This window comes from Meleagris gallopavo, chromosome 1, assembly GCF_905368555.1.
Source record: "Meleagris gallopavo chromosome 1, MGAL_WU_HG_1.1, whole genome shotgun sequence".
Classification (NCBI taxonomy): domain Eukaryota; kingdom Metazoa; phylum Chordata; class Aves; order Galliformes; family Phasianidae; genus Meleagris; species Meleagris gallopavo.
In genome coordinates, this window is record NC_139404.1 from 47,542,047 (window position 1) to 47,554,107 (window position 12,061).

Consider the following 12,061-nt stretch of genomic DNA (forward strand, 5'->3'; position numbering starts at 1 on the left):
CGCCCTTACAAATCCCATATTGATATCTGTTTTTAATACCTATTGCAGTGGTAGAGGCAGGAGAGCCACAGGTGTGCGGGGCTGGGTGCGGCTGCTGCTACCTGTGCATGCCTGCGTGCAGGAATGTGTGTCTGTGCACAGCAGTGTGCCCAGCGAGATCGGCCAGAGGCTGCAACGAGAGGCAGCATTTCACAGGAGCAAGCAGCTAGGGCTGGAATGCTGTCACAGGCACACCCATTTAAACTTCTGCCTCAGTTAAACAGATACAATGGGGCACTGTTTCCCCCTGCTTTTTTCCCCAAGTACAACTATTTGAATATGTATCATGATGTCATCGATTTTAAGGCTGCTTAACTGGCAAATGGAGAGGCATGCATAAAGTAAACATCGCTATGGCCCCTGGGGAGCTTAATGTCAGTCAACGGTCATACCAGAGGATTGGAGGTATCATAAAGCATCACTTGTCTTCAGCAGGTAGGACAGGAGGAAACACGAAGAAAAATCTTCACATCAGTACAACTGATTTCTCCTGGCAAATGTTGTGCTGGGAGACTCATTCAAGAACATGCTTTGGAGTGAGGAGTAAAAAGATAAGGTGTAGTCCCAAACCTCCAGCAAGGCAGTATCTGGGGCACTTTGGGTCCTGCAGGTCAGAATAGCTGCCTTTATAGTACAACATAAAGACTGAAGTACCCAGAAGGGAAACTCCATCTCCAGGGCTGACACCAAAACTGTGTGCGTTATCAAATACATTAATTACACCTTCTTGAAGCCTGCTTGATTTTCCCATTGACCTGCATGGGTGGCTTTTCAGTAGCTTTGCAAGAGGTGACATTGCCACTGGTGACATCCAGTCATCACAACCTGCCTGCCATGGGAACCTCTTCCATACTGCGAGAAAATCTGCAGGAGCAATAGGCTATGAACCAATTGCCTTCAATTTTACCTTTCATTTGTTCCTTTTGTTTTTTCCTCGCTGTAACTCATTGCCTTCATGAAGAATCATGTCATCAATTAATGACTAGCTTTGGCTGGATAGCACACAGACAGAAACTGCTGACTGATGCCATGGTTCTGCAGCCAATAGCAGATTTGTGCACAGCCATATCACACAACAGGATGTGCCAGATTAAGAATAACCATGTAAATGTAGTGGTATTTCTGATAATTTAGCTAGGAAAGGCAATGAGTTTGTGCCAGGTATTGGGTTTTTTTTTCGCTGGCTGTTGTGGAGGTACAGATCAGTACCAGCACACTGATAGAAAAATAAAACCTATCAGCAGGTTTTGCTTTATTTGTTTGTTTTATGAAGTCTGAAGTGGGGGGAAAAACTGGTGCTGGATCTCAGCTTTGTTTTGTGTCACTGCGGTGGTGTTTGATAAGGTAGCTGGAGCTTCAAAGCAGAATTTTCTGTATCACTGAGCAAAGAGATTTAGTGTGCAACCTGATTTCCCAGGAATGCTTCTTGCACAGAAACAACCCTCTATGGAGCCTCTTAACCAAACCACTGCCTCTGCTTCTAAGGCAGAGGAGCTGTCTTAGAAAACATGTCGCCAACAGCGCCCATGCAATGGGAGATCTAACCATCTCCCAGTGTGCACTGGCCTGAATATTTTAACAAATCCCCTTGCCCTTTTCTTGTACAAATCTCTTCTCAGAAAATGAACCCCTCTGTACCAGGAATCCAGGCATTTAGAAGCCAGGAATAGAAAGAGATTGACCAAATCCAGCTCATTTATAGAAGGAAGCTTCTGAGAAGGAGGCAGCAACCGGCACGCTCTGCCAAAGCAGCACATCACTGTTACGTATTTGAAACATTTATTTTCTTAGTGGAACTCAAAATGGGGGAGCAATACATGCAGTTTGGAAGACATGATGGCTGCAAGCAAGTAACAGCTCTGAAGAATGCTGCCATGAGTTTTTATCTTTTTCCTTTCCTTTTCCTTTTCCTTTTTCTTTTTCTTTTTCTTTTTTTTTTCTTTTTCTTTTTCTTTTTCTTTTTCTTTTTCTTTTTCTTTTTCTTTTTCTTTTTCTTTTTCTTTTTCTTTTTCTTTTTCTTTTTCTTTTTCTTTTTCTTTTTCTTTTTCTTTTTCTTTTTCTTTTTCTTTTTCTTTTCCTTTTCCTTTTCCTTTTTCTTTTTCTTTTTTTCTTTCTCTTGGAAATCGTTCCCTTCTTGGTGTCACATATTTCAGTTCCAAAGGAAAATCATTTAATGTTTAGATGGGGTTTTTAGTAAGCCTTGAATACCTGCTTTCAGAACCAGAGCATGGGGAATTCATGGTTGGGACCCCCAGCACAAAGCCCAGTTTGTGAGGAGGTGGCACCCAGAAATGGCAGATGCTGCCCTTGTCCTTGCACTGGCTAAAGAGAGGGTGCTTTGAGCTGGCTGCTTGGTCTATCACCTCTGGGCCATTTCTCTGCTCCATGACTATTTCCAAGGGTGTTGTACTGTTTATATCTCATCTGATTTAAAGACGGAGGAAATGGAAGGGGCAGGACAGGGTGGAGGCTGTTGCACTGTTAGCACAGCATGAAGGACATTACATGCTGGAGGTGGGATTTTTCAAGGAGAGAGTCTGTTGTGTTGTCAGTGTACTGCACAGGTAGCTAAGCAGAAGGAATGACGGTATTCACAGTGTAGCCAATATCACTGACCAAAAGTAAACACATTATTTAGACACATCACAGAATGCCATGCACTGTCTCTCCCTAGGCGTCTAATTGCTTTATTACTTGGTTTAATGAAACTCCCAGACATTCTCTGTCCCCTGGACCCAGCTGAGGTGAGAAAGGCCGTAGTGCTCTGCCCTGTGCAGGTGGCTCCATGCTGCAGCTGGTGGAACCTGGCTGGCCCCAAGCTGCAGGGTGCTGTGGGCAGCACCAGGCATTGGTAACCCAGGATCAGGCAGTGCCAGTAGTGAGAAAGGCGAAAGGAGTGGTGCCAACTCAGAGGGAGAGCCCAGCTGCTGCTTCCTTTCATTCACCAGCATCTGTCCAGGGACATGGTATGGCCAAAGCAAGTTAATTTGCTACTGTATCACAAAATCATAGAATCATTAAGATTGGAAAAGACTGGTAGGATCATCTAGTCCAATCGTCTGCACATCAGCACCATGTCCCACAGTGCCAGGGAGGTGGTGCAGTCACCATCCCTGGAGGTGTTCCAGAATCGTGTGGATGTGGCACTGAGGGACATGATTAGTGGGCATGGTGGGGATGGGCTGACAATTGGACTAGATGATCCTAGCAGTCTTTTTCAACCTTTATGATTCAATGATACTGTGATCCTATATGCCAACCCCATGCTGGTGATTGTTACTCTACAACACCTTTTCATATTTGTCAGTGCTGATACATCAGAACAAAGTCCATCTGGTAAGCATCCTCATCCAGGTACCTACATATAAACTGGATATCTTAGCTCTGAAATAGCCAGTGGAACCTCAGAACTCCACTGAACCACTTATTCCTAGTAAGGTGATTTGAGATGCGTGAGTATATCCAAAACATCTGCACAGTGTTGCCAGGTATTTCTGAATCACAAAATCATCTAGATTGGAAAAGACCTTCAAGGTATGATACAGAAGGTATGGAAAACCCATGAGCAGCTGATAGGAGCCAGGCAGGGTATCGTATGGCATCTCAAATGGGAACTTAGATACCTAGCTCACAATTAGTGGATGTAGACCAAAGCTGCTTCTCTACTGCCCTCACACTACATGAGAGCCATGAGCACCACTTCTCATGCTACCAGGAGCCAGCAGCACTTGGATTCCTGGGTCACTGAGGATGGCTTTTACAAGTGCAGCCCCATGTATTAGTATCTTGAAAGCACAGACTGTGTTTAATGACTGACTCACAAGGATTTCTCAGGCGTTCTGGAAAATGTCAGTGTTAATCTTCTTATCTTTTCTTCATTTTTCCCCACAAACCTGATGTAATTTGACACACTGATTTCCATGGGGTTTTGCGTATCTGTGTAAACACAAGGAAAGTAACTAGCAGTCCATAATGTGCTCTGACAAGATGCAAATAGATTGGCGAGTAACTGGTGACCTTTGAAAGCTTCTGAGGATTTCTTCCTTGGCCAGCTGGGTCCCACTGAGCCAGTGCTAAACTTGTCTCTATCGCCCCTTCCTTTCCTCCTCTCATTTTTTGCAGCTGCTTCCTTTTTTGGAGGAGCCAGGGACCTACTTAAATTATAAGATTATTATTATTATTATTATTTTAAAATCTGGTATGCCTTTCTGCAAAAAGCATCATGATTTTATGGTTAAATGAAAGTATGAAGGACATGAGGATCAGCCCAGCCCATAGTTACGCACCAAGCACTGCCATTCACTAAATGAGCCAAGCGTTCCTGCACGTGCTTCTAGTGCATGTACAAGAGAGGAAGAGCACATTTTTATGTGTTTTGTGACTATCTCTGTGTCTGACATTCAGAAACCTGAGATAAACTAGCATCCCAAAACCAAAAGAATAAGGACAAATGTACAGATGAGATAACCACTGATAGCCAGGCCCTGGCATGGGCATGGAACAGGCTCCCCGGGACAGTGGTTGTGGCCCCAAGCTGTCGGAGTTCAGGGAGTGTTTGTGTAACACTCTCAAACATAGGGTCTGATTTTTTGGGTGGTACTGTGCGGAGCCAGGAGTTGGACTCGATGATCCTTATGGGTCCCTTCCAACTTGAGATATTCTATGATTCAATGATTTTATGATTTACAGCCACTCCCGCAGTGCTGGGGAGGATCATATCTTTCATAGGGTGGGAGGAATTTCTGAGTTCAGGGCTTGCTGTGGATAGGCCAAGCTGTCAATTCCTTAATCAGAATAATAAAATATTCCTGGTAAGTAACATTTGAAGTAACAGACAAAGTTATGACCATAATGAAGACACACCAGTTTCATAAGGGACTGTCCCAATTAGTGTGTCAGACCAGACGTACAATGTAGGGCAAGGAAGAATTTGTCATTGCCACCTCTTCACTGTTTGGGGAGCATTGTGGATACTGTGGCTTAGTGCTTGGAAGAGCTGTGCTGCCAGGAAAGGCAAGCTGCCCGGGGACAGCAGCATGTGGATCTTCCTGCCTGTGGGAACAGTAAGATGATGGGATGTGCACAGACCACGTTCAGCAGGTTCCCAGAGGACGCTGTCTCTGGAGCTGGGCTTCCAACTGCCCTCAGTCCAGGTGCTGTGGGACAATCTTCATCCCAAGACCTTCATTTCCATCTTACAAGCAGTTATTTGGTCAGAAAGCACACTCGTAGGCGTAGGGCTTGGAGTTTGCACCAGCAGTCAAAGGAGCCTTATCAGACGGTTGGCTGAACAGCACTCAGCCAGACCTGGGCTGGGACAGACAGAGGCTCTATCCCCACCCTGTCACAGAGGTGACTGCCCTGCTGACGTCAGGAACCCTGACTTCATTTCCTGGCACAGGGACCATATTTTCATAGCAGCATCGGAGAGGTAGTGGAACTGGAATAGGCGTGCTTGGCCACACCTCCGCAATCCTCCAGCCTTTAAAGCTCTCAAGGAGCGTGAGCGCAGGGCTGCTGCTCTGCTGGGTTCACAGGAGTGGAAGTGGCTGTGTTACTGGTGTGCTAAGAGGTAGCCTCTTCCAGCCGGAGTCTCCCTGCTGCCTTCTCGGGGCAGGATCCACCAAGGTAATTCCAGACAATGTCCTGCAGGATCCAGGGCAGACCCTTGCTCTGAGCTGGGGTGGGATGGCAGCAAGACCTCATCTGTGAGGGTGGGAGAGGAGGGGGCATGGGGTGTCACAGTGAACAGAGCCAGCTCTGGTTCCAACTTGAGACAGGCAGCTGGAGCCAGGGCAAACATTCCCGGGATGTGATTGAAATTTGCTGTTGGATGGGCATGTTTTATGTAAAAGCATGAATGAGAGAGGAGGCAGAGCCTGGAGAGAGCACTACAGTGAGGACCACAGTTCGGGGTGAGCTGTGATGTAGATGCAGATACAGCAGCATGAAGTTACCATAGCACATGCTTCCTTGCATGACTGCAGAAACCCGAGGAAATCCCAGGTGCTCATGCAGGCGCTAGGTGGGCAATCTCTGCTTCTGGTAAAAGCAGGACAAGTCAGAGCCTCTTCATGCCCCGAGGACATCCATGCTGGAAAAAAAGAAAAGGGTGTAGAGACCAGTGCAAGTGGCCCAATGGTTCAAGACAATGAGGTTCTCTCCTTCTTATCTGCTACGATTGTAATGGCCCCAATCAGGACCTGCGGCGGGACTGTGCTCTGTGCTGCCCTGGGGTCCCTCCAGCTGTCATTGACCTGTATGTGTCGGAGCAGTGAAGAGATAAGCTAATCTGATCAACGGTAACTTTCTGTGGGTAAAATTGCGGCTCTCTAGTTTTTCCACAATGTTCATTTTTGATTTTTCACAAATGTTCAAATAGCTCTCAGCTATTTGTGCGAGTGTTCAAAAATCATTTGTGAACAGTGATCTTCAGAAACTCCCGCATGCATTGTTCACCAGCTCCATTCTCTCCACGAGATTCCAGCATGCCTGCATATTTTGCATTTCACTGCGGGCAGCTTTTTGAAGAGCTGCACATCTCCTTTAACATGGTGATGTTAAAAGCTGGAAATATATTTCACTATTTTTAATTAGGTAACGTTGAGGGTTACGTGAGACTGAGAGTGATTCAGTGATGTTTTCTCCCTTTGTTTATCCCTTGGTTGGGTCAGATGCCATTTACTGAGGACTCAACCTCCCCTCCCTGGAATCTGTCTTTTGAAGTAGCCTGGTAATTGCAGTATGTTGTTCTGGTTGGGGGGAAATCAAAGTAAATGGCACAGGGAGAACTAAACACTAAATTTTGCAAGATCAACTCATTTTTTCTTTGTATGTCAGAAAAGAAAGCCCTTGGTTTTCTAGTGCAGGTCACCATTAAGAAGAGATTCCCTCCTGTTTAATGCTGACATTGTATTTAAACCTCCATTCTGAGAGATTTGAGAGTCTAAGTCTGACTGCACAATTTGGCACCTCGAAAGCACTACCTGCCTTGGGATCTAAATTCATGCAGTGCCATGCAGTGTCCAGCATTCTCATGAAGTGGTGTTTGGATGTATTTTAGGCTTAGAAAGCATTCAGCAACTTAATCCTTTGCGGAAATGGGCAGGGCTCAGCCAAACAGCCCTGTGATCCCCTGTCGAGACAGCCTTACCTCAGGCTTATTCAGCCAGCACTTAACTCTTCATGATGAGACAGCAGGAGCATGCTAGGTGTGTTGGAAGACCTTGTGCATCCTTGGCTCATGGGTTCCTCAAGCAGTAACTTGTTGGGTACTCCTCATGCGGTGCCAGCATTGGCTCTGACATGTTGGTTCTCTAGCCACAAAAGGCAATAGTCTGGGAAGAGGACTGAGATGTCTGGGATAGTTGTTCTTGCTGTGCTACCCTGAAGAAGGACTGTGAGTTTGTGGCTAATGGTTGGTTTCCTGTATTTGCTGTTTAATTTGGAGTGAGAGGAACAGTGCTGGAGGTATCCAGGTAAGCTATCTTTCACTCACACCATAAACCAAAGCCACGGGTGTTTCAGAGAAAGTAACAGAAGGAAAACAAGATGAATAGTTTCCTGTTCTGTAGTGCTCATCTCTGGAGCTCACTGGTACCAGGTACTGATGTTGTTTAAACCCAGCAAAAGGACGTAAATGTGACTATCACTAACGTCCTCTTGTATCACCTGGGACAAAAGTGACAAAGCAGTTCAGCCTTTTTGCCCCATGAAAGGGCCTCACTTTCCCCTGCTGCTTATGCTGACGTGACATTGCACAACCCCAAGCATGGTGCAGTGGACTTCCAAGGTGAATCATCACCTGCTGAAGGGTTTGGCTTGCTCCTGATAGAGAGCCAATGCCAAGCAAGGAGATGGCTAAGCTGCCACAGCCACATGTCTTTAGCACTGTGGTGTCCTTGTCCAGTGAGGTGGGAATGGATATCCATCCTGCCTCTCCTTCCCCAGTGCTGCAGCACCCAGGTGATTTATCCAACAACCTATGCCTTTTATATTTCCACAGCTTTGAGGAAACATTTCCTTGTGAAGTTATTCAAGAAGACATCAAGATGACAACATCGCCTCCTCGAGGCTGCGGCAACATCCATGCTGACTATTTCCTACTTTGTGACATGGATCAGGCCTGGGGGATTGTCCTGGAGTCACTGGCTGCAGCTGGAGTCCTTGTCACCATTTTCCTCATCTGCTCCCTCTTCTTCCTCATCTGTAAAGTCCAAGACAACAACAAGAGGCACATGATCTCCATCTATTTCTTCTTCCTCTTAGGCACACTCGGCATTTTTGGCATCACTTTTGCCTTCATTATTAAAAGCAATGACAGGATTCGCCCCACTCGCTTCTTCCTGTTTGGAGTCCTCTTTGCACTCTGCTTCTCCTGCCTCCTCACCCATGCCTTCAATCTCGTCAGACTAGTGAGAGGAAAAAAGCCCTTCTCCTGGCCAGTGTTGCTGCTACTAATTGTTTCCTTCGCTCTGGTGCAAGTTGTGATCAACGTTGAATACCTAGTCACCAGGCTGGTAAAAGATAGAAACACATTTTTGAATATGGGTTCAGAGGAGGCCAACAAGGACTTTGTCATGCTTCTGATCTATGTGCTCTTCTTGATGACTTTGACCTTCCTGGTTTCCATGTTCACATTCTGTGGGCCGTATAAGAGCTGGAAGAGACATGGAGCACACATCTTTGTCACTGTCCTGTTCTCCATTGCCATTTGGGTTGTGTGGATCACTATGCTCACAAGGGGCAACCAGTCTTTAGGGAAAACTAATTGGGATGATCCTGTTGTGGCCATTGCTCTGGTGTCCAATGGATGGATCTTCTTGATAATGTATGTCATCCCTGAAATTTGTTTCCTCACTGCCCCTCTCAAGCTGGGGGACTACCCTCCAGAAAATGACTTCTGCCAACCCACGTTCATAAAGCAGGCAGCTGGTGTGGACAACCATGCCTATACCCAAGATGAAATTGTGCAAGGTATGATAAATTGATCGACTGCACTGCCCCCAGCCCTAAGCACAAATGCACCTCTCACAAGTTAAAAAAGGTAGAAGAGCTAAAAAGAAAAAAGCTTGAAATTGATGAATAATTTAGAAGTAGGAAAGACAAAAGTTTCAGGCTGATGAAGAAATGCAAGTGAAAATGAATTTTCGGACAGACAAAGGAAAAGACTACAGATCGGAGCAGAAGCCGCAGATGTGTAGGAGGAATGATTGAATAAGGGACATCCTGGGTGTCAGGGCTGAGATGTAATTCCCTGTGACTGTATTAGGTCTGGAAAGCTCAGATAAAAATTCAGGAGAGCTTTTTGTTGTCTCTTAGCAGTGCTTCAGCACTTGAGACTTCTCCAGGTTATACCTAGGAGATTTTTTTCTTCCAGTTCTGACCTTGTTCCCATGATCCATTAAAAAAAAAAAAAATCCATCATCCAAAAAGGAGGTAAGGAGGTCTTTGTTACTGTAAAGATCTCATCCAGTTTTGGAAAAAGTAAAAGTTTTTGTCAGTTGAGGCATCCCAAAGTTATGTGTAGGAGGTGTGACTGACCTCCCAGTGAATCTGCTCTTGAGATCACATTTGCCCCCTGCAGTCAGACATCCCAGTCTGTTAGAGAGTAGTGGAGAAAGGGTGTGATCTCCCAGGGAATACTGCAGAGGGGGTCTGGTGCATGCCAGTGGGAGGGATTTGGCTGAAGTTGAGGTTGGTAATCATGAGGCAGCACGAGGTGGTCTAAACTCCAAGGCCACCTCTGTCCTGTTATTTACAATACCAGTCAGTTCTGCTTTCGCATGGAAATATTCAACAAGAAACTCACCAGTGGATTTTAATGCATTCCTGACTGCATGTTGCATAGAGCTTGGTTAGTCTAAAAGCAGCTGCTAATGTGAGCCACAGGCTGTTTAAATCTCCCTTGATGTGCTATTTCCAAGCTACCATGTAACAATAGCTCATCAAATTTTCCCCCATTTTGTCTTGTGACTTAGGAGACAGGGAAGACACCAGCTACTCCCCGTACTCTGCTCACCTCCAGATGAAGGTAAGCTCACACCCCTCTGATGTAGACTTCTGTTCAGGGGCTGACTAGAAGGGAAGGAGAAGGGGCAAAACCAGATAGGTCCAGAGCAGTCTCTGCAGAGGCAGGTGGATGCTTCCCATTGGGTCAGGTGATGCCATGACACTGTACTCATGGAGGTGTCTGTGGCTGGGAGGAGAGAGCTGCTGCTTGTCTCTGAACATGGGAGGTGAGAGAAGCCCCGAGGCAAAATCTCAGGTGATACTGTTCAGTACGTATTGATTTGACATTGCGTAAGAACTTCTCTCTTTGACCATGGTTCCTGCAATAGACTGTGCCCCTTTCTCAGTAGGCTGTACTTCTCTCCCCAGCCCATGGCCTGAATGTATTCCCATCAGCTGTCATACTGCAAGTTGTCATGCAGATCCAGAACGGCAGTCTGCGTCACCCTGTGTGCACTCACCAGTCCTCCTCCAGCACACAGCCTGGCCAGATCCAGCAGCTCACTCCATGTCCTCCCATGTCCTCTGGTGACACATCTCAATAACTGGTTTGCCGTACCAGGATCCTCTTCTACAGTGTCATCAGTCACACTCTTGAGAAACCTCCTGTTACGTTTCTCCCTTCCTTGTTTTTTTTTAGCTCCATTCTATTACTTTTTCCATCTTTTGAAAGTAAAATCTGCCTCGCTTCCTTTTCAGACCCTTGACGCAAAGAATGATTTCTCCATCCCTCGGGCCAAGGCCCACCCAAGCCCATACCATGACTACACTGGTGGGAAAGGCCCCATGTAGCAGCTGTGCGGGGAGCAAAGAGATTAAGGGCCACTCAGTGACAGTGCTGATCCCGCAGAAGAGACAGACTCAGACCCACACTGGCAATGCTGACAATGAGAGGCTCTGTTTTCCCTCAGTTTTCCCACCAGCACCCTCTCATTCCTGGAAGATACCTCTCAGACATGGCTCTGGCTATCGTTTCTACATGGGATGGAGCTCATTCTGGGGAGAGCATGCCCTGGCCTATTTCCAGCAGGAATGCTGCAGGGCTAGAGCAGCAGGAAGTTCACCAGCTGGGCCCATGGCCTGCTCTGTCCCAGATTGGCCCACATGTCTGCCTGAGCCCTGCATCTGTCACAAGAAGAGAAAGGAGCAACAGTACCAGCGCTCTGTGTCCCAACTGCTGCCCACCTGCAAGTGCACTGTGGGTACCAGCATTGAAACACCCCCTCCTGTTTGCCCTGACAGATTTTTCTGATTTGCTCTTGAGTATTACCCACCCCCCCAGCTCCAACTCCTGACCACACGCTCCAGCAGAGCACCCCCAGGGGCTGCCATACCCCACAGACTCTCCCAACCATCCCAACCTGTGGGATCCTGCAGTCAAAATCCCTCTTCTGCAGCTGCCTGCAATATCCCCATCCCAAGCTCTGCCTCCTCCCGAGCGTTTCTGCGGCATTATCACCAACATTTCTCAAGCAGCCAGGTTACGGAGGATTTGCTTTGTCCCAGGAATGAATGCACACGAGCGTGTGCACACGTGTGCCCGCCCATGTGCTGCAAGGACTGCGCCCTACAGAGCTGAATCACTCCGCATCCTGCTTTGCATTCAGCAAATAGCTTTCTGTGGTATTTCGTATACAGACACACAGAGCTCTCCAAGTGGGTGTGTGTGGTATGCTGGCGTCTGACACAGCTATATATTTATTTAGTTCTTTGTATATGGGATATTTAATTAATAAAAACTACCTGATTTTGAGAGACCGGTGTGGTTCATTGGGGGTATGGTTCCCCTCATAGCTGGTGTGTTGGCAGCAGTACCTTTGGGTATTTGCATTATTGGGAGTAGGAAAGAAGCTTGTAGATATTTCATTGAACCTGTGAAAACACATTTTTGTGATGTGTTGCATACAAATAACATTTTATTTGGAAGCAGAAATGCACCTTGGCCTTGAGGCAGCATAATAAGGAGGGATGAGAGATACTATGGGCACTCAGTGCAGAGGACAATGATTTT

At 46.6% G+C, this 12,061-nt stretch overlaps 1 protein-coding gene across 2 annotated transcripts; it reads left to right on the forward strand.

Annotated features, from left to right (window-relative positions):
• Window positions 1–5,495: 5,495 nt before the first annotated feature.
• LOC100540823 (retinoic acid-induced protein 3-like) lies at window positions 5,496–11,803 on the forward strand. Of its 2 annotated transcripts, none has more exons than XM_010709978.4 (4): window positions 5,496–5,667; window positions 8,045–9,015; window positions 10,020–10,072; window positions 10,420–10,574. In XM_010709978.4, the coding sequence occupies exons 2-4, from the start codon at window positions 8,091–8,093 to the stop codon at window positions 10,429–10,431; spliced, it is 990 nt and encodes a 329-aa protein (XP_010708280.1). In that variant the 5' UTR covers window positions 5,496–5,667; window positions 8,045–8,090; the 3' UTR covers window positions 10,432–10,574. The 2 variants fall into 2 exon arrangements, with proteins under 2 accessions (XP_010708280.1, XP_003202241.1); XM_003202193.5 differs by lacking the exon at window positions 10,420–10,574 and adding an exon at window positions 10,750–11,803 and having other exon boundaries at window positions 5,502–5,667.
• The last annotated feature ends 258 nt before the right edge of the window (window positions 11,804–12,061 follow it).

Bases quoted from the DNA above. Each gene is read 5' to 3' on its own strand.
- LOC100540823 (XM_003202193.5), top strand. From the start codon at position 8,091: ATGACAACATCGCCTCCTCGAGGCTGCGGCAACATCCATGCTGACTAT. The intron at 9,016-10,019 runs GTATGATAAATT...CTTGTGACTTAG, and splicing joins CCAAGATGAAATTGTGCAAG to GAGACAGGGAAGACACCAGC. The intron at 10,073-10,749 runs GTAAGCTCACAC...CTTCCTTTTCAG, and splicing joins CTGCTCACCTCCAGATGAAG to ACCCTTGACGCAAAGAATGA.